Genomic DNA, 22,988 nt, shown 5'->3' on the forward strand with positions numbered 1-22,988 from the left:
TTTAAAAAGTTGATACCATTTACAAAAAAATGAAAACAAAAGGATTGCTTTTTAACTGTTCAGGGACCAGCATGCTGATGCAGTTCTCATTATTGAAAACTAACAAGATTTTCATCTTTATGGATGTGATTACTTTCAGAAAGATCAGTTGTGTGTATGTGTGCGTGCATGTGAATATTCATGAGCCAGGCTAGATCCATAGTGCATCTGAGACACTGGAGAATTCAAATTCAAAAGCATGATCCAATGAACACTAAGTGACCAGATATATGAAAATTTATATTCAAATAGATAACCTGAACTGATACTCACTGTTGATGAATATTTATATTAACATAAGGAACATCACAGAAAAAAGAGAGATATGTATTTTTCTTTAAATATTCATGGTCTTTTATAGTAGTATTCAAAAATAATGTTTATTTATGATCTAGTTACAGTTCATTAATACACAATCTCTTCTATCTTTCCAATTTCCTTGACTCTTTAATTCATATCAACAACTACTGACATGTAATTATTTTAATAACCTTTATCACTTTTCAAGGCTGCCAATTTTTTTAAATATTATTTGATACCTTAATGATTACTAACTATTAAAAAACTGATCACTGTGAATTCTGTAATCAGGTACTGGATAAAAAGCAAGCAAAAAATATGGTCAGAAATATTTTTTGTCATCAAAGCAGTATATACATATTTTTAATCTTCATTTTATACAGTAGAAAATTCTGTTTTAGCTAAGCCATTACTTAGATTTTTAGGGTATTTTTCTCAAAATGCTTTCATCTACAAGTAAGCAAAGCATCAAAGCAAAAAATTTTCAACCCAGGTGATTGAATTGATTTTTAAGTTAACTCTACATGAAAGAATTGATATACATATAGCATGTCTGTGTGCATGCAAATATTTATGCATATATATTTTTTTCACATCAACAAGGCATAAACTTGATAGTAGCATGTAGCAGAGTGAGGACACGGGACATGGACATACTTCTGTCAGTGTTGTTTATAAAGACTTACGAAGTAATCATTATTTCAATCTCAGTTTGTATTTAGATGTCTAAAGCCAGAAATCAAAGCATAAAGGGTCTGCCCTAAGAATGCAGAGCTAGTACAACCTATTTACAAGACAGCTTGACTGTATCTATTAAAAGGCACACATTCTCTAATCCAATGATTCAGCCTAGTTCTTCACTAGAGAGTTTCAGCACTGGCATCATGCATTTAATTATGACACTCAGTTTTCCCTTAAAACATTAAGACTAGAGCAAGCCAGATGAAATATTGCATGGCAATTCTGTCTCAAATTATATTTAAAAGAATATATATAAAACCTCAAAGCAAACAGGCAAGCACACATGAATATTATTTTAGAATCTTTGTCATATACCTATATTTTATAAGCCAGATCATGAATTATTTTACTAATATATAGGTACATATCATTTTAGCAACCTGAAATGAATAGATTTCTCTTTTAAAATCACAGAAAAGTAAATAGTCATTCCGAATTACTAATACCCACTGCTTATCATCTCTAGACTATTAGCATACTCAGGATAAATAAAGCTGAAATAAAAGGGTAATCTGTAGAAAATGGAGTAATAAAAGTAAAGCACAATACTAGCCATGCTAAAACAACATTGTCCTCTTTTTTTATTGTTTTAACATATTTATTAGCTTATATTCTTATCACTTTCATTACATTTATTCATATAATCTTTGTCCCTTTCTTTGTACCTCTTTCCACACCCACATCCTTTTGTGAGTTGAATATATGCATTTAGGAAGATTGTTTACAGGAATTACTGTGGAATTACAGGATTTACAACTGTGTCAAACACCAAGTATACTAGAAAAGCTAAAAGTTGCTCTTAGATCTTTAGTTTTATATACATTTAAGTTTGGATAATTATGGCTTTGCTCTACCCTTAGCAAGTATCATTTTTTTTGTTTTAGTTAGCTTTAATTTGTACAAAGTGATTTAAGTTCAATCAACCAGTATACATGTACAGTGCATCCTGACCAATGGCATGCCTTCTATGTGTCCCCCAAGTAAGTATCTTTAGTGTCTCCTATTTTTTCTGACATTGTAACTTGAAAACTAAATGCCATGAAACAGATTGCTTCCATTAGAAAAATAAATAAATAAACCAATTCCCTAGGAAATGCATTATTTTCAGCAAATATTACTTTGAATTATGAAGCTACATTATTCACTCACAAAATGACTCTATACTGAAACAACTTGAAGAACTCTGACTCATTAATGTTTCCTCATTTATAAAGATGTAATTAGTGTGATTCATTAAGTCACCATCTTTACTGGATTATCTAAATTGTCAAAATAAAAGAATTTTATCTGAAGAAACAAACACAATATGCTAAATGTTTCAATACTATTGAAGAAAAGTATAATTGTCTTTTTAAATGAACTTGAAATATGTGTCAGTCAATAAGAGCTTTAAATCTAGCCAAGTGTCTTAACTGCTTCTTTAAGAGCACAAGTAGTTCTCTTTTTCAATCAACTTTTACACAATATATATCTTTATCTTTTAGAAAATTCTATTCTGAAAAAAAATAATAATTCTCTCAAAGATATCCAAGGCTAAGCCTTCTAAAAGCAGTGAATATGTAGAGAGGAAACCTTGACTCCAGGGCTTCTATTCTGAAGGGTATAACTGGATTTCACTGATAATTGATTCAAAATGTCAAGCATACATCTCTATTCTTTTAATACTTAGTTTTCAGAAACATGGCCTTGGTGTTCAGCATTTTTCTCTTTAAGAGTATGCTATTGTTCAGCTGGCTTCTCAAGGGAAGGGAAAAAATCCAATTTGTAACAGTACAAAAGATGCATCTTACGTTTGCTGTTAATTCTTTTAAAAAAAAAGTGACTATTCTATCTAGTTTGCATTCATGATGGGGGAATACAGGATCACTGACAAGCTCTGAATTTAATTTTTCTCTAAAAACTTCAACCAGAAAATGATGCGCTATTTCCCCCTTTTAACTTTTAATTACGTTGCATTAAAATCAAATTCTGTTGACTTATTCAGAGTCATGAATTGAGTAAATGCACTATTTGACTATTCAAGAAACTTCAGCATAGTCCCAACTACAGCTTTCTATTTTTGACAGCATTATTGGGAAATCATGGATACAAAAGACTTACATATAAAACTGAGAAATGCTGTTCTGATATATGTATACAAGGTGAAATAATTACCACAGTCAAACTAACTAATTTATTTATAAACTGTACACTGCTATTATTATTGAAGTTTAAGTGTATGTATGTGTGAATATATGGAGACTTAAAATATTTTATTTAGATGTGACAAGTACACAGTACAATATTGTTAACTATCCTTACCTTGTAATACTTAGGACCTTGAGAAATATCATTTTGTATAATAAACCCTGTTTTCCTTTAAAACAATGTTAATTATCATGTAGTAAAATAAGGCCTGGGAATATGGCCTAGTGGTAAAGTGCTCGCGTTGTATACATGAAGCCCTGGGTTCAATTCCTCATATATAGAAAAAAGCCAGAAGTGGCACTGTGGCTCTAGAGGTAGAGTGCTAGCCTTGAGCAAAAAGAAGCCAGTGACAGTGCTCAGGCCCTGAGCCATGCCCCAGGACTGGCAACAAAAACAAAACAAATAAACATGTAGTAAAATAAGTAAAACATGAGATGTGGATGAACTGCCTACTATACTATTTTCATACTATATACTATTCAGATTTAAATAAAAATAACATTCCATTATAACCTTTCACAGAGATTAAAATAGATATATGCTAATATATGCTAAATTATCACCATTAGTAACAAATAGTAATGACTATTAAGCACTTATAGAATTATTATAGTGAGAATGCTGTTTTTGGTGCATTATCACATTTCACCTTCACGGTAAATTTTTAGTACTAATATTACTAGCATCTTTCTTTTGAGAAGGTAAAATTAACCCAGAAATCTCATATGAAACTCACACAGTAAGAATTATAGATGCTCTGCTCAGACAACTGTAATTGCAAGTCTCTACTGTTTATGGTCTGTTATTTCTAGACTTGTCTTTCACATGTAATCTTAGATTATCCAGAACATAAAATCTGGAAAGCAATACTGCCTGTTCTTCTTAGAGCCAATGCTTTTCAGTCAACAGTAATATTGTTTCCCAGGGGAGATGTAACAATGTCTAGAGACATTTTTCATGGCCATAACGAGTGGGATACAATGGGCACCTACCAGAAAGGCCAGGCATACACAAGATTAGACTCTAAAAAAAATGAATTAACTCTGCAGCCTGAACTGTTAAGAGATCTCCGACTATGAAGCTGCTCAAATACAACTACATACACAAGAAAATTGATTGACTTTAAAACAAAGTATTATCACCAATGAATAGTATGAAAAGGCCATTATGAAACTTTCTGAAAAAATGATTTTATATAATTAAATTATTTCAGGCTACAAGCTGGCAACCTTTCAATTGGATAAATTTGAATTTCAAAAGTATAGCTTTCAGCCTGGGCAAGAAAGTTCGTGAGACTCTTATCTCCAATTAACCACCAGAAAACTAGAAGTGGAGCTGTGGCTCCACGTGGTAGAGCACTAGCCTTCAGGAAAACAAAGCTCAAAAGCAGCACCTAGGCACTGAGTTCAAACCCTGAAATTGACCCCCCTAAAAAAAAAAAAAAAATCTGTCCCGTGCTATTAAATGTCACCCTTTCCATCATTCTTATTTCTGGATAACCACAAAATATCAGAGAATTTTAGGGATTTTGTATTTTAGACCCAACTATGTGTGTATTTTTAACATAGTCTTAGAATATTATCCATCCAGGAAATGTCCAGTGGATACTGTAGTAAATAAGAGAGTCATTAAAACTGTTGCCTTTAAAAAGATGAGCCTAGCGAGATGTCATTAATGTTATTCATCACCCCTAATCTCTAAAAAGAAAAATGTTAATAAGGAGAAACTCACTGATCCAATTAATTGCACCGACAAAAAGAATCCACTTTAAGGACTAGACAGTGTGCATAAATATTAAAATGAATGAATCTTTTCAGTGGATTTGGCTAATGGAATCTCATCTAATCCCAGTGTAAATGAAAGATTAATAAGGCACAGGGAGAAGGGAATAACAAATCTAATCTCTCTAATCATGTTTTAGGCATGGGAATCCACCTCTCACTGCGGATTGAAGAACAGAAGGCTCCTGGGCACAGGAGGACCACGATGAGGAGATAAAGCCTTATTCCTACAGTTAATTTGGTCCAAATATTAAAAGGCTCTTGTCCTTGTCAATTCTCTAACCCTTGCATCACTGGGATTTCTGGCTGTGCTCTCTATTTCTTTAGCTTCCTGTAGATGGAGCATCTGGCCAAAGCCCAGAACCCAGCTGTTCTACTTTAATGAAATCTGCTAAATTGTGGAGCACAAAAGAGGAGCTCAGAAAGGATCCACTTTATGATTAAAAGCAAGAAGAATAAAGCAAGGGGAATGGAAAACTTTAGGGTCTAAGACCATGTCTATTAATTGAAGGATTTAAATAAAATAAAATAAAAATTATCTGTAAGAGTTGAGTGAAGAGTGGGGGCTTTTAGAAATTTTGTGTAAGAGTTCTCCCAAGAATTGGGGGCAAAGACATTGTCTTACCCGTAAGTCTAAATCTTCGTGTTCCTCATGTGAAAACCAAATACATTATCACTGACCTAGGTTGGGGACAATATGAACCACTGGCATATGCTGCCCATTAAAACAAATTACTTAATGTCTAGGACTTCTTTGTTCTAGTCATCAAAGAGACTCATTTAGCACATTAAGAATGCTATACAGCCTATGGGACTGGTATGGGAGTTAAATAAATGTCTGAATGAAATTTAAACTACTGGACCAATTTTATTGAAGTCCTTCCTTCAGTTAGCTAAAAGAAATAAGGTATATACCCTTTAAATGTCTTGAATTTATAAATGCTTTTTTTTTTACATTTCAGCTATTATTTTCCTAATGTCAGTTTTGTTTTCCTTGAACAAATACTCAACTCTTTAATGAACAGAGATTAGAAAGCAATGCTATTTATTTTATATAAAACCTCCTTCCTTCAATTCTTTTTTTTAAAGCTTCCATGTGTGAAATATTCTTCATTAGAATCAGAGAAATGAAGTAGTTTCATCTAAAGTTGGGAATTATTAAATAATTAATATACATGAATCATAACTTCATAGAAATTAGCTAAATAACACAAGACACTTTCTCCCATTGATACTAATCCTAAGATAATTTTACTGGGAATCCAAATATTGGTTAAAAATATAAAAATTAATCTTCAATCTCTTATTTCTGTATATAAGAACAATATTCAGCAGACACAAAGCCTGCCAAATTCTAAGCAAATGAAAATAGCCGAAAAGTTCTAAAGACATTTTATTCAAACTTACAAAGGGAAATAAAAATATATTAGTTAACTTTTGACAGCACAGAAATGAAGCTGGAAGCTAAAGAGGAATGAATATGCAATTGGTAACAAATTAAAGGGCTCCAAATGGAGGTTTTTTTCCATACATACGGTTATGATATCCTTTTCTGTGAATAGGTAGTGTTTTCAAAATGAGCATGTCAGTGTATGCAGTGTAAGAAAAGACTATTCTAACTGTTCATTCTCTCTCAGACTGCATATACTTCTAGAAGTGGCTGCCCTTTCACCTTGTGAAACAGTTTCAACTTCTATAGATCAGTTTTCTTCACAGCAGGGTAAGGATAAGTAGAGAGAGAAGCAGTCTGCCTCACAAAGCTGTGTCAAAGATTAAATATCCTAATCCCAATGTATAGTCTACAAAACTCAGGAGAGTGAAGAAAGGGGTAGGTTGGGAGGGATAGTTGGGGGGGGCTGAAAGGGGTGACATTGATGAACATATATTGCATTCATTAACTGCTTTGCTAAATAGCAATTCCTTTGGACAACTATTTAAAGATAATAGAAAAAAGTTAAAAAGATTGTACATTTAAAATATAGCTTGGCCCTTAGTATCTAAACTAAACTGCTTAGCTTACTACCACTTTCATTGTTTTAAAATCTAATATGTATAAATATAGTAATAATCTAGTGATAGGATTTGTTGTATATCTTTCAGAAAGATGTAATTTTTATGTTATTCCCAGAGCTCTGGAAACCCTAGTGCATTGGTGGATATGACACTGACTTACTAAATGACTCATTTTTAGCATTTTCTCTAATTCTTCCATGATGTGTGTGTTTGTGTGTATGTGTGTATAACTGGAATTTGTACTCAGAGCCTTGTGTTTGCTACCCGGGCATCTATCATTTGAGACAGGCTCCCAGATATTTTTGCTTAGGTGATTGTTCTAATAGAGTATCATGTGTGTGCCTTAGTCACCCTAGAATTCAACTCTATTTATGTATCTGAGGTAGCTAAGAACGGCAAATGTCAAGCAGTAAACCAAATTTTATTTTTGGAGACAGAAGTCTTTAGCATTGTTCACAGGGATTGTAATCAAACTTAGAGCCTGACTTCAGTAAGCCTTCTGAGTAGCTAGGATTATATGCATGAACTACTGTGCTTAGCTTATGTTTTTCTTTCTTTGCTAATCACACACTTTTTATACATCTGTAAGTAGATGTACAATGGGAGAGAAGGAGGCAGCAGTGGAGTGGTATTGCTGAATGCTGCTATAAACATTAAATTGATCGACTAAAAGCTTGGCAAAGAAACTGAAATTACATGAAAGTGAATGCACATGCTAGACACAATGCATGAACATATGCATCCACATAAAAATTATGCACATATATAGCCATGCTAAAACTGAAGAGAAACACTGGCTGAGAAATACTGACTAAATTAGATATGGAAAATCTCTTGCCTCTTCCTCAGAGCCAACCCAATGGTATGAAGAATCAAGTGACTCCATATAAATCTGGACCACTGAGTTCACACACACACACACACACACACACACACACACACACACACACAAAGGATCAGAAAGTATTTAGAACTTGCTATTGAGATCGTTTGAAGAAAGAGAGTATGAAGGCTCTTGGGGACAAGGGTGATATTGTCAATGAAGCAAATGCTACTTCTACTTAAGCATTTGTGCGAACCAGTTTCAGCTTTGAGAGGGTTTTCTGACTTTCCTTACTCTTCATTCCTCTAACATAGAAAAGTCTAAATTCCCTCTCCAATTTTCCTGTACTTTATGTGGCCTTCAACAATGCGTTCTACATTTAATATCCATGTTTATTTTGCGCTCATTCTAGAATAGCTGAAGGAAAGTACCAATTGCTATTCTTCACCATTGTTAAGAAAAGGTAGATAAGGGATGCCACACACTTGTCTTTAATGTATAGTTGTACAACTGTGGGCTAAGAATACAATTGGAAATGCTTTTAGTTTTCACGGTAGAGAGATGCAGAAAACATTATCTGTAATATCTAATGTTATTAATAGCAAAACATATCCTACACTGAAAGTATAAGAGGCGTTCAGTGAATATTAATTAATAATATCTTTAGGTACTCAATAGGTATTTGCTGATAAAAAAAGAGAGTATATAAAGTGTGACTCTTACATGTTGTGACATATTTTTAATTGGAAATTATTTTTAGTAAAGGATAAAGTGTAGCCGTTCTTTAGACAGTTTTGTTGTACACATCATATCTGAAGAGGTATGGGATTTTATTTTCATCCCTTCAAACCACAGGGATTAAAGAGTAGTTTCATCTGAATTGTAAGGGTTTAATAATTCTTGCACAAGCTTTAGTGTTCTTTCAAGTTCTATACAGATAAACCACCTTTAATAATCACAACATTTTGAAGAGCTTGGTGTAAATACTATACCCCAATTTTTAGAATAAAAGCCCTAATTACTAAATATGTGTAAATAGCTTTCTATTCAGTGCCTTCCAAGTGTGTGTTTCACTTCCTTATCATTTGGTTTCTAGCCAACAAATACTTACTGAGTACCTAGTAAATGTCAGGGATTCTCTTAAGTAGAAATAAGTAAACTTCTAAAAGGAGAGATAACTTTTGACATTAAACTCACTTTGCAGTTGTAGTTAAAAGCACTCATGGGCAACTCAGTAACCAATGACTGTGAGCTGGGCACTAGTGGCTGATGTGTGTAATCCTAGCTACTTAGGATACTGAGATCTGAGAACTGAGATTCAAAGCTAGTCTAGGTGTAAAAATCTGTGACTTTTGCAATCTACAATTAACCAGAAATAACCTGAAAATAGAGGCATGGCTAAGTAGTCAAACATCAGCCTTTAGCATAAAAGAAACCAGGGAGAGTACAAGACCCTTAATTCAAGTCCCATTACTGGCGCATGCACACACGCGCGCACACACACATACAGAGAAAGAGAGACAGAAAGAGACACACAGAGAGAGACAGAGAGAGATGGAGAGAGATAGAGATAGAGACAGAAACAGAGAGACAGAGAGAGAGTGAGACAGAGACAGTGAGACAGAGACACAGAGAGAGAATTGCAATTTTGTTCCAATAAATTTTTATTTATAAAATAGATAGTGATCGTACTTCAAAATTTCTCCTGCAGAATACTGGAGTCCCTTAGTACACAGCCTTATATTCTTGCAGAAGAGAAATTCAATTTAGAAATGCACTCACTAGGGCTTGTAAGAGCTTCAGAGAAGAGGCAACTTCATCACAAAAGTGAACCACTAAAGAACTGGGCTACTAAAGTTATCAACTAGGTGGCTACTTTGGTGTCTCAGAAACGCTCCCTATGAATAGAATATATTAAATTGAGATTGGAAAGCAAAGAAACAGTCAATGAATGTATAATATTGTGCATTTTATAAAATAATAGACATGGATGATATTGTCATATAGAAAATGCGTAATCAGTATAGTGGCATTACTCTTAGGTGTGAATTTCAAAGATAGAATCTTATACAGTTTTACTACAATACATAAGTATCCCAAGATACACTGGAATCTGTGCCATTCACGGAGGCAAAAAGTGAACATACAACATTCCAGGAACTGAATTATTCAAACTGGTGGAATAGAAGGGGACTGTGGGGGCATGACACGGACAGGATTAAAGACATGCTACTCTAATAATCTGGAAGTATTAACAGCAAAATGATTTTGTTTTAAGAATTATAGTCAGAAATAGCAGGGTTTGAAGTAATCACATTTTCTCTTGAAAGTTTGTGAGGAAATCAGTATTCAATAAGACAGAATGGGGATTGGAAACCTGACCCTTATAAACAGGAAAAGATAAGACAGAAATGTAACACAATCACAAATGATGAGTACAAACAGTCGGAACTACAAGTCGGTGGATATGTTGAATGGAAGATTAGAAGAATTTTCAGATACAAACTACAGGCAGGGCTTACCACATATGAGAATAGTAAAAGGATGTGCACTGGCATTGTGAGTTGGGTGCTTTGACAATTAGAAAGATACTACTCGTTCTAGGTGTATTTCCTTTGGCGTACACCACGTGACTACTGTATATGATTTTGGTACACTGCGTATTGTATATATGCCTACTTGATCTAGGGAAGGGAAAGAAAAACGAGGGTACAAGATATCACAAGAAATGTACTCACTGCCCTATTATGTAACTGTACTCCTTTTGCACAATACCTCGTCAACAAAATTTAATTAATAAAAAAAATGTTCAAAAGAAAAAAAAAAAAGATACTACTCAACGGCAGAGTGGAATACGGCAGGTGGTAATCTTGAGCTACCCCTAAGCAGAGTTATTCAAAATGAAATTAGAATGATGACTTCTGCTTAGCTATTAAGTGTATATAGATGCTCCAATAGGTGGGTCATTGTTTCAGTGACAGGGGAAAACTAGCAGTATGAATGGGGTTGTACTAAACTGATTCCCAAAGGCCAATGATATGCAGAACTAAAGTACATTAACTTCTTAAAGGCAGTCTTTTCTCCTCGTTGCTAGCAGGAAACAACGGGGGCCCACGTTTCCACATAACAAGGAATCTGTGAACAGTACACTTGAAAATTTATTGTTTTCATTTAACAATAGCAAAATATGCCTTTCAAATATGATTTTTACAACTACAAGAAAATAAATGTACTGATTATAAATTCCATGTGTATGTGCATAACTCAGTCTATCCAGAAGGGATGATACAAAAGATATTGAAACCAATAAAAACTCATTATTTTCTAATGCTTTCTTTTTGAATTTTGCCTTTTCCATAATAGTTATTGACCTAAATCAAGTACCAAGGGATATAATGCAGCAAATCTTATACATGGAGTACTTTGACAGATGCGTGCTCTGCACTTCAAAAATAAACCATCTCCCTTTTGTCATGGTTAGGATGAGACAATCCACTGTATCTTCATATTTACAGTGTCAAGAGACCAAGGTTTGATGATTAGGCCGACTTAGCAGGCCATAAAATTCCACCAAACGAGTTATGTGTATATGCATCTATATTATACTATACTATATTATATTATAAAATATTTCAAATTGCTGATATTCCTCTCCTTTAAGGCATGATGTGGCTCTTGTCTGCAATTCATGATGCCTGTGACATTCTAAAATGACTAAAGCGACATCAAAAGCTCTGAATGCATGAATGCCAAAGACCTTCATTCATTAGAAGGGAAAATTATGGGACTCAATTACTTAGTGATCTGTTTTGATTTTATTCTGAAGAAGGACTGCAACTGACTTTGCAATAAAATTAATATCAGAAGAACATTTCATGAAATAGAAAATTAGGTGCACATGAAGTAATAAACTCAATTTAATTTTAAACAAATTGGCACCATCTTCTGTTACAAACACTAATGACATATGGGGATGGATTTGCCAATTCTCCCAGTATGTATCTGTAATCATAATATCTTCCCCGTGTTTCTACAAGAAGTTTTACTTCCCCGCTTGTTTGGGTTCCATATTAAGCCTGTGAAAGCCAGGCTCCTCTACATCCTTTGGTGTTTCAAAGTAAATCTCAGGCAGAAATGAAAAAATCATAAAATTGATGACATGGCTAGGGTTGGAAGGGATGGAGGAGGAGGATGGTAGGGACAATATTGATCAAGAGGCACTCTACTCACAAACTGACATGTTGAATAGCAACGACTTAAAGATAATAAAAGTATAATTAACAAGACTTTAACACTTATTCTACTGAAGTATCAGTCTTCCACTTTTCAGTCTATTTGCTATTCCTATATGGGAAACCTCCAACAATATTTGGTCAAACTTAAAAGCTTCTGTATTTTATTATTGTTCATGTTGTTATTTTTTATTTGTTTGATCATTAAAGTCATTTATATATGATAGCAATAACTTCTTACACAGGATGGTGTGTGTGTGCATGTGTGTGTATGTGTATATTACTGTGCATGTCCTATCATATTATTTTTCCCTTTATTTATAATGATGTGCATTTACTACAGGCACACTCAGTAACCAAATTTAAAGTACTTGATTATGACAGCCTTCTGCATACTGCCAAATTTTATGTGTAAGAGGACAGAAATTCTGAATTTTCTACCCTTTTTAAAAATCCCCAGAATAAGAATAAAAATCTTTGAGTGTCTGTAATGTTGGCATGGGCCTCTGTAGTAGGCATTCACAAGATTCAGTGCTGCTGATATCTTCTACCATAGGGAATCCATCAGGATAGTCACTTAACAGGAAGATATCTATTTTAAAGTATATCTAAAAGGCAAACCTTACTATTTATATTTCATGTAATTTCAAATATAACAAATCTTTCACAAGTATAATTATGGTTTCCACAGTATTAAGATTCATTCATTAGAATATATAAAAAAGAATTCATTTTCAATATTGGTATATCATTTTACAAATGTAGTGAAACAGTATATTTATTGCCTTATGTGTGCAAACCACTAAACACACACATGCACACACATACACACACACATCCTATTTATCTAGGAAAACTACTTTTAGTAGAAGAGCTTTTTTCCTTATATAATTCAAATCTTTTTTTTCCTGTGATTATCATGTTAATCTCTTCTATGTATCTTTTTAAAAAATATTGTAAAGATGAGGTACAGAGGGGTTACAATAGCATAAGTAAGGTAATGAGTGCATTTCTTTTTGAACAGTGTTACCCCCATATAAATAAATTCTTAATAGATTTAGTTGAAAATTAAACACCTGAAATCAATGACTTCTAAAGTATACAATTATTATACTATTATACTATGTAATATTAACTTAAAGGCCTTCAAATTAAGTGTAGTTTTCCATTTAAATCTCCAAATGCACAATCTAATTATTAACAAAAAGTAAAATCAAACTCAAAATCAACTCCTAAAACACATGTTCACAAACTTCTTATGGTAGGGCAACTAATAGCGCCAGAGGCACAAGGTAAAGAACCTAATAATGGATGTATGTCAATTCTACATAAAAAAAAACTTCTAATAATTTTTGTTTCTTCTTACATATTTTTGCTGATAATGGAGTGGACTCCATAAGTTTCAGCATTCTGAAATAAAAATGTAATTTCTTGAGGCAAAGAAGACCCGTTCTTTACATAAGGTAAAATTAAAGAAAGAAGACATCTCAAGGATAAAGAATATCTTCTTCATGAAAAATTAAATTATTTCAAATAGAAAGCCTTCTATTAGCTATTAATGTGACCCTTTTGCAGATTTCTAGCATATACCCACATAGCTTATTCATTGCCAATGTGTTTCAGTATGTTGCCTAGGACTGTGTGTGTGTGTGTGTGTGTGTGTGTGTGTGTGTGCATGTGTTTTCTTGAGTGGTGTATATATATATACACACACCAAACATATAGTACTGTAATATATCTACTACTATATACAAAGAACAGTATATATGAAGAACATATATGTGAAAAACTATTTTGTTATTTATTTTCTATGTTTATATGTAAGTTATATATAATTACATATTATGTCATAATATATAATATATTGTGTGGATGTTATATTCTACACACACATGCATATATATTTATATATGTATATATATATGTATATTTTATTTCATCTTCATCCACCTGAAGGTAGAATAATGAGACATTCCTCTAGTCACCTCTGGTCGGAATGAATATAACCTAATAAAAGTCCAGTGTCCATGAGAGCTTGGGAAAGTCACAGCTTCTTCTATATAACACTGAAATATGATTATGAATGCATGGGTAGTACTTTATGATATTCCATAACTAAAACATCATTTTCAAAACATCATGTATTATTCATTACATCTAAAAGTGTACATGCATGGATTAGGTCTAATAGCAATAAATATTGATTATTTCCCCCTGGTTTCTGGTATAGCATATAACCCCCATACTTTGAAAAATCTGATCTTGAGACAAAATAATCTTGAAACATGTAATATGTTTAGAGTCTGACTCTTTTTTTCAGTAGAATTTTAGAAATATGTTTCAATGTCTTTTTATCCCTAGAGAGAACTCAGTAAAAATTTGATCCATGAAGTAAAATGCCAAATGATTAAAAAAAAATCCTCATCTCAAATACCAGACATCCATTTTCTTTCCAATTGTCAATCCCTTTTTAATTTGCTGTGAACAGTACTGTCAATCTATTTTGAAAGCCATTCTAATTTAAGATTTCATTATCTCTCTTCTTCAACCATTGAATGGCCTGTCACTTGTTATACCCATCATAAAAGGTAGCCAAATTTGTACTACCATGTTTATCGCGGCACAATTCACAATAGCTAAAATATGGAAACAACCCAGATGCCCCTCCACAGACGAATGGATCCAAAAAATATGGTACTTATACACAATGGAATACTACATAGCGATTAGGAATGGTGAAATATTGTTATTTGCAGGGAAATGGTCGGAACTCGAACAAATAATGTTGAGTGAGACAAGCCTAGAACACAGAAAACAAAGGGGCATGATCTCCCTGATATATGACTGTTAACAAAGGGAGACGGAGAGACAGTAGAGACCAAGTCTGTGAATACTGTATATGTTCTTGATACATTGTATATTGCATATATGTCAACCTGACCTAGACAAGGGATAGAAAAACAGGTTGTAAGATATCATAAGAAATGTACACACTGCCCTACTATGTAACTGCACCCTCTTTGCACAACACCTTGTAAAAAAATTTATGTTCAATTAATAAAAAAAAAAAATTAAAAAAAAAAAAAAGGTAGCCAAGTATACTTCTGATTTTTAGCTCTCTATTTATAAAGGCACTGAACTTTGCACATTTCCTTTTTATCAGCTCTTTCCCATCATGCCTTTCAAATTCACATCTTCTTTTTATCAGCTCTTTCCCTTCATCCCTTTCAAGTTCCTTCTATAGAAAGAAAGTTTGTGTATATTCACAGCTAAACAGTAAGGCCAATATAACATTACCTAGGAATTTTACAAATCATTGAATATTCTGGTTTCAATAATTGTACAAAATTCTTCCTAACACTGCATCTAATAAAGCATGGAAAGCAAATGCAAATTGAGGAATTTTAGCAAACATGTATTATATTCACCTCCTAATGAGAAGCACTGAAAATATCACCTTTGAATAATGCTTATGGAAAAATAGGCAACAGTTGGCTTATTTGTGTACCAGAGGGAGTTCTGTGATTTAGTTGATATAAATAGTACTGTTATATTTCTTAAATAGGCACATGGACTCAATGCAAAGATTAGACATGTATAGTGCCATAGATTCTTCAGTTTTTTTATAGTACTCTGAAATCACTGAAATTAAGTTGTTTTCTACAATGCTAAAGATTCTGAATCAAACTGAGCACAGTGCTGTATGTGTAGTCTCAGACACTTGGAAAGCTGATGTGAAAAATCACCTAAATCCAAGAAATTTCTTCCCGCCAGCCTGGACAACACAACAAGACCTTGTCTCAAAACACTAGTAATAATGTTGAAGTAAGGCGCAAAATATGGGATTTGCAAATTCCCATTTATTAGAACGATATTTCTGGGCCATATATTGCAGAATAAAGCATGAAACACACCAACATAGTTTTGTTATGGCTTTGTTTCATACTTATTCTTTTAAGACTGAGTTTAAGCTTGAACCAATTTTTCTGTGAATGTAAATTTGTATTTTAGCCTTCCCCATTTTCTTACAGTTCTGGGGACTAAGAAGTATGAGAATAAAATGCTAACTACTAGGTCTCTTTTTGCTTCACAACTTTTCACTCTTTCCTCCTCACTCCATGTTTATATGCTGTATGTATATGTGTGTGCATGTGTGTGTGTGTGTGTGTGTGTGTGTGTGAAAGAGAGAGACAGAGAAAGACAGAGAGAGAGAGAGAGAAAGCGAGGTAGGCAGACAGAGACAGGCACATAAGTCACTAACACAAACAGAGAGAAAGATATAGGTATCTTTTCTAAAGTCTCCATTTCCAATTATAGTGACTGGGTTAAATTCAGAATATTTTAAAAGAGGTATCATCCAGCTCAAAACAATTGGTGCAGCTTAAAAAATTTTAATACCAATTATTGTATTCTATAACCGCAAATTTAAAACTTGCAACCATGTGATTAGAATACTGTATCTTTGTCATTTGGTTGTGTGAAAATGAACACCAAAGGACAAACTGTGAATATGTTCCTATTACAAAAACATCAATAGAGAAATAATTGACAACTTTATCTCAAAAATAGAATTGCTTCTCTTTGTGCCAGGCTTACTATGATCAAATTACCTTGGACTAAAAAATCTATGTTTTGAACCTCAGGCTTCTCCTCAACCTCTTTCTATGATGACCTTACTATTTCACAGCTCTGCTAATGAGGAGTAATACTAATTATTTAGCTAATCTTTTTATTATAATAGAAGATCACTTAGTTACAGAACAAAATGAACTTCTTGAGTGCTCTTTCTCAGGGCTTAATCAGATTTCTGGTTGCATGATTCAGAATCAAGTCTTTAAAATTTAAATAGCACTTTAAAAAGAAGAAAGAAAAGCTACTTTGCTAATATTAGAACCACAATAACCTTTTACTAAAAGTTTTTTAATGACATTGGTATTTTTAGGTATTTTTTTAAAAAATTTAAAAACCCTAGAGTATGGAGTGATTCATCCTGCACATTTGAAACATACTGATTTATAAATCTACTGGTTGAAAAAAAATCATTAAAACAAAGGTAAGACTGCTCTATGGTTAAAAAAAAAAAAACTTTTATTAGGGGGATTATATTTGAATGAATTCAAAAGCTGAATAGTCCCAGCAGGTTGGCCTTGAGCAAAAACATTCAGGGAGGTGCCCTTGTGGACCAGCACAATAAAAGAGCAAGCAACTACAAACCCACAAAAGGGCTGTGAAGAGCGAAAGAGATGGGGAGGAGGGAGCAGAGAGAGAGACAGAGGCAGAAGCAGAGGCATTCATTTCATCAAAGGTTGAGCCACCATACATGTACAAGAATGTAGCCTAAGAAAAATAAGCACAAATTATGGATCTATCATGGAGTAAGGCTAAGTTTCCATGCCTACACAAAAGGTAGTATATTTCCCTGGGATGTGTAAGGTTTCTTGGGGTACTAATGCAAGGAATCTGTGAAATAGGAAGTGCTTAGAATAGATTAATGAATTAAAATTAACAGAAATGTGCATTTTTTGGAAAGTACTGAGAAATACATTTTATATGCTTTATTTACATTCCAACTAAGCAAACATTTTTAGTACTTTCTGTAGCCACAGTGAAAGAGGTTTCTGCTTTTGTTGTATATTTTGTAATTAGTTACAATTATTTTGAGGGGAAGAGGAAAATTTATTGATACTACTCATACAGTTTCCTCACTAAAATATCTTAATTCCTCAAAAGTTTGGATTTTATCTTGAAATTTTATTTATAAAATAAGAATCATTGCTTTGCTTATTTTACAGGGTGTTAGGATAAAATTATTATGTGCCTGAAAGTCCTATACAATTGTATTTATTACTTTCCTTGTTAATGTATATTCTTTCAGAACTATAGTTATGAAAACAAATATAAATCTCTAATGATATTCCTCTCAAATGAAATCATCATAAATCTCTATGGAAAATAAATATAGAATATTCATTGTGGCCCCTTTGGTAGCTCAGCTGGTAGAATATTCATTGTGGTGTGCTGATACTTCTGATGGAAATGAGCCTAAAATAATGTTTTAAACTCAAAAATTAGGTCATGGCTGGCTCCAGTGGCTCCCACCTATAATCTTAACTATTCTGGAGGCTGAGATCTGAGGATCATGGTTCGAAGCAAGCTCAGGCAAAAAAAAAGTTCCCTGTGAGACTCTTATCTCCAATTAATGAATCAAAAACTGGAAGTGACACTGTGGCTCAAGTGGGCACAGAGGCTCAGGGACAGTGCCCAGGCCCTGATTTCAAGCCCCACAACTGACAATAAAACTCATAATGTACTGTCATTTCCCTTATTCAATTCTATGTTCAATTTCTATATCTACAAACAAACAAATGGAATCTGAAAATTATATATGGTCATTTGCATGGCCATGAAGTTAGTAGTAATAACTAGTTAAATTCTGAAAATTAGACCTTTCATTACGCTTTTATTATGGCTTGTCACTACACTATTCTGAAACTTTAAATATGTATCGTTCCACAAAAAAATAATTACATTTCAATTCAAGAGATTTAAGAAGAAATCACCTTTGGGAAATTTGAACATTAGATTTCTTCTGGGAATGTAACTACATGGCTGTATTTTTACCAGACAAGCTTATTTCCTGGCTGTAAGCCTTCAATTAAAATATACTTTAATATTCATTAAACCCAAAAGCCTAGAACTCTCTTCTAAACCTAGGATGTTCCTCCAGACTGCTTGAAGAACATTGGCAATTATAACATTTTCCCAGATCTTGTTGACATTTCTGATTTCACTCCTGTCATTTCCTCTTGTAGCCCCTAAAGCTGGATATGAATTTTAAAGGAGTACAGGCCACACTAGGTTAGAATCTTTCTGATGAGATTGCAGTAGAGGGAGACGCCGAGGTTAAGAAAAATGAAGCTAAATTAATAATTCAAGACAGACCTTATCTTAAAAAAATTATAACGTATTTCAAACAGTACCTTCTGATCTAAAAACATATACTCATCTATTTTATTATTTTTAAGGTATTTTTATTCTATTAAGATTATTCTCTATGGATGTTTACAAGTAGCTTATTCTAAATGGAGAGCAAAGTGCATGTACAGTCACAGTTCTTGTAGTATACAAAAACATGTGTCGTATGTGAACAATTAATATTTTTAAATGTATATTTCAAATTTATGTATGTGTTAGATTGCATGCCTATTCTAGGATAAAATATATTAATGTTTTAAATGTGGAGTATGATTTTAACTAAATAATTACCAAAAAAAAAATGAAATGAAGGTTCTCCCATGAACTATGTTCCTAAATATGCAGAACTATAGTTACTGAAAATGAAACCATAAACAAATGACTTTACAGAAAAACAAATATCTTGAGTACCAATACTAGATCAACAGGGAGCTCTTGAAATGTCATCTTTGGTTCAGTCACAATGGCTTTCCATTCATTTTAACTCTATGTACATGTCTTCTAAATAAATGCATATTTTAAGTAAAACATTTCACAGAACAAATGCACACAGAGTATCACTGACTTGGAATATCTTGTTGGCATTTTCTCTTATTCAATTTCAGGAAAAATTGGAAGGGATACTCTGAAACCTCAGGTAACAATACAAACACAATTATAAAAGGTCTCTAACAAATTAATAACATTCAAATTGGCAACAAGTTTCTTCCGTCCACTTACACTGGTCACAACAACCTAAGGAGATACATGAAGTAATAATGGAAAAGGTTTTGACTCCAAACTCATATACAGTCATTTCTCCAGTGTGAATGAAGTAGACAGATAAGGAATAATGAAATTATTGTTTTTTTGGCTTACCCAACATTCAATAGTAAGATGAAACTGTATAAGACAGAAGATATTCTTTTTTTTATTGTCAAGGTGAAGTAGAGTGGTTACAGTTTCATATGTAAGCCAGTGAGTACATTTCTTACCCAACATTTACCTCCTTCCTCATTTCTCCTCCGCTTCCCTGCTTTTCCTTTCCCTCCCCACCCCCCATAAGTTGTACAGTTGATTTACAACAAATGGTTTTGTAAGTATTGCTTTTGGAACGGTTTGTCTTTTTATCCTTTGTTTCTCTATCTTTGTCTCCCTTTCCCTTCCCTAGTTCCAATACACGTATATACAGTATCTGGTGTACTAAGATCAGTTACAGTAATAGCATGAGTAAAACAACAGGAAGGGAATATGAGAGAGAAAAAGAGGTACATTTACACTTGGCATGTTGAGATTAACTAAAACAACGAGATACCGCCTATTTCCATAACATGGAGATCATTTTGCTTAGCATTATCTTATGTGTTCATACGGGCACAGCTATTGAGCTATTGTGATCTTCTATGCTTATCCTAGAGATGAACTAATTATTCCCTACGAGGGAAACCATAGCGTCCATGCTTCTTTGGGTCTGGCTGTCTTCATTTCGTATGATATTATTTTAAAATCTGAAAATTACCAAGCATTTTTATTACAACAGTTCTGTAATAAAGTTTGAAGTTTGGTATTGATATTCCTCCAGCACTGTTCTTCCTGCTAAGAATTTTTGTTGCTATTTGGGGTCTTTTATTGTTACATTTGAATTTTGGATTGTTTCCACTATTTCATTAAAGAATGATGTTGGGATATTGATGGGTATTGCATTGAACTTGTAGATAGCCTTTGGAAGTATTGCATTTTCACAGTGTTAATCTTCCCAAACCAGGAGCATAGCAGGTTTTTTGTTTTTGTTTTTAAATTTATTGTCAAAGTGATATGCGGAGGGGTTATAGTCTCATACATGAGGCAGTGAGTATATTTCTTATCAAACTTATTACCTCCTCCCTCATTTTTCTCTCATCTTCCCTCCTCCCCAATTCCTTCCACTCCCCCCTGGTTTACAACATATTGTTTTGTTTTAAATTATTTATTTTTTCCTGCATTTTTCTTTCCTATGGTTTATCCCCTCTTGTCTCTGTATTGGACTTTTGTTCCTTGGGTAATATATGTGTGTGTGTGTGTGTGTGTGTGTGTGTGTGTGTGTGTGTGTGTGTGTGTGTGTGTGTTTATCTGAATTAGGGAAGGGAGAGGGAACATCAAAATGGTGAGGCAAAGGATAAAGGGTGACCCAGTGCAACAGAGATATTCACAAAACAATATGTTGGAAATTAACTGTAGAACTCAGGGGAGGGGGCTGGGGGAGAAGGAGGGCAGGAGAAAAATGAGGGGGGAGTAACAAGTTTGACAGGAAATGTACTCACTACTTTATGCATGTAACTGTAACCCCTCTATATGTCACTTTGAAAATAAAATTAAATTTAAAAACTTAAACATACATCTATGTAGATTAGTGTTGTCAGAATAATTTTTATAATAGTTAAAATTAATTGGGAATACCAAAATAGCAGAAAAAAAAACATTAATGGTTGAAGTTAAAATACGTACCTGTATATAGACAGGTTATATATTTCTATACAACAGATAGCTTATGTACTTACATCCCTCATAGATGTCAGTGGGAATATGGACAGCAGCATGCTGATAGGATATCTGCCTGCCAAAATTGGCATCCTCAATGAAGACAGGTTTAATCCTCTGGCTGCCTGGTTCACTGTCATTTTTTTCAGGCTGCAAAGAAAAACATAGATAATAGACAACTTTACAAGTTATGTAACCATATATATGGTCACATCCACTAATAAGTTTGCTAAAGATAAAACAATAAAATATATCTCCATGATGATATTGTACACACAAATTTCTTCAGGTACCAACATTCACATTATCTTCATAATATTATTTGATTGTTAATAATCTCTCCTGATTTCTTCAGTTTTGGGGTTATTCTGCAGTTGCCCAGTTTTCTCACATAATACCCACTAAGACATTAACAGAACAGAAGGGCCTTTAAGTACAACCAAACTACCACATTATACACTTGAAATTAATTTCACAATTGATGTTGCTCCACTGGTGTTGGGCAGTGTACAGCAACAAATACTACACATGAAAGCAAGTGGCACTAATGAAGGTTTACTTTATGTCACATACTTTTAACTTGTTTATGTTTGCCATGTAGATCAAGTTTTATTTTTTAAAGAAAGTATCTTAAGAAAGAAGAAATTTGAGATTACTCTAAATACAATTAAATCCTAACTCCAGGCCATTTGACTCCAAAAGGAGGAACTACGGTAAAATCAATACTGATTCAAGTAAGTCTTATAGGACTTGAAAGTTGAATTCATTTTAATTAATTTCCTAGCTATTCATGTATTGCTTTTGATACTGTGTTACCTTATTATCCCACCCCCAAAGCAGGAAATTAGGAGTTTCATTAATTTATCCAAAACACATCTATAACATTTTTCTATGCATCGAAAAATTATTGTTAAAATATACTATTTTTCTAGTTTTTCCTTAAGTGGTAGAACACCAGCCTTAAGAGAATAAAACAAACAAATAAACAAACAATAATAACAAAACTAAAGTTATAGTGCCAAAGCCCTGAGTCCAAGCCGAATACCTGGACAAAAACAAAAACAAAAAATGTTCTTCGTGTGTGTCTATTGGCTATTCTTGTTTTCTCTTCAGATAATTCTCTTTTTAAATCTTTAGCCCACTCACTAATGGGGTACTTGTTTCTTTAAAGATTTGTTTTGAGGGGGATTAATTTTTGTGCTCTAAGTATATTTTAGATAATAGGCCCTTATCAGTTGTATAGCTAGTGAAGATCTTCTCCCAATCTGTGGGCTTTCTATTTATCTTGCTAGCTATGTCCTTTGCCATGCAGAACCTCTGCAGTTTGATTCAATCCCATTGGTCCAACCTTTCTTGATTTTTTTCTGGGTCTTTATTGAGAAAGTTTCTACCTGTGCCACG

At 33.4% G+C, this 22,988-nt stretch overlaps 1 protein-coding gene across 5 annotated transcripts in view; it reads right to left on the reverse strand.

The window, feature by feature from the left end:
* Positions 1-22,988, reverse strand: part of Cacna2d1 (calcium voltage-gated channel auxiliary subunit alpha2delta 1) — a 368,329-nt gene that overhangs the window by 97,203 nt on the left and 248,138 nt on the right. For all 5 annotated transcript variants that reach the window (XR_007210075.1, XM_048339919.1, XM_048339918.1 and 2 more), the window contains exon 6: positions 21,608-21,737. Coding sequence is in view for 4 of the 5 variants with exons in the window: in XM_048339919.1 (XP_048195876.1) it covers positions 21,608-21,737 (130 nt within the window). In the remaining variant the exon portion in view is untranslated. The remainder of the gene's footprint in view (positions 1-21,607; positions 21,738-22,988) is intronic.

This window comes from Perognathus longimembris, chromosome 2 (genome assembly GCF_023159225.1).
Source record: "Perognathus longimembris pacificus isolate PPM17 chromosome 2, ASM2315922v1, whole genome shotgun sequence".
Classification (NCBI taxonomy): domain Eukaryota; kingdom Metazoa; phylum Chordata; class Mammalia; order Rodentia; family Heteromyidae; genus Perognathus; species Perognathus longimembris.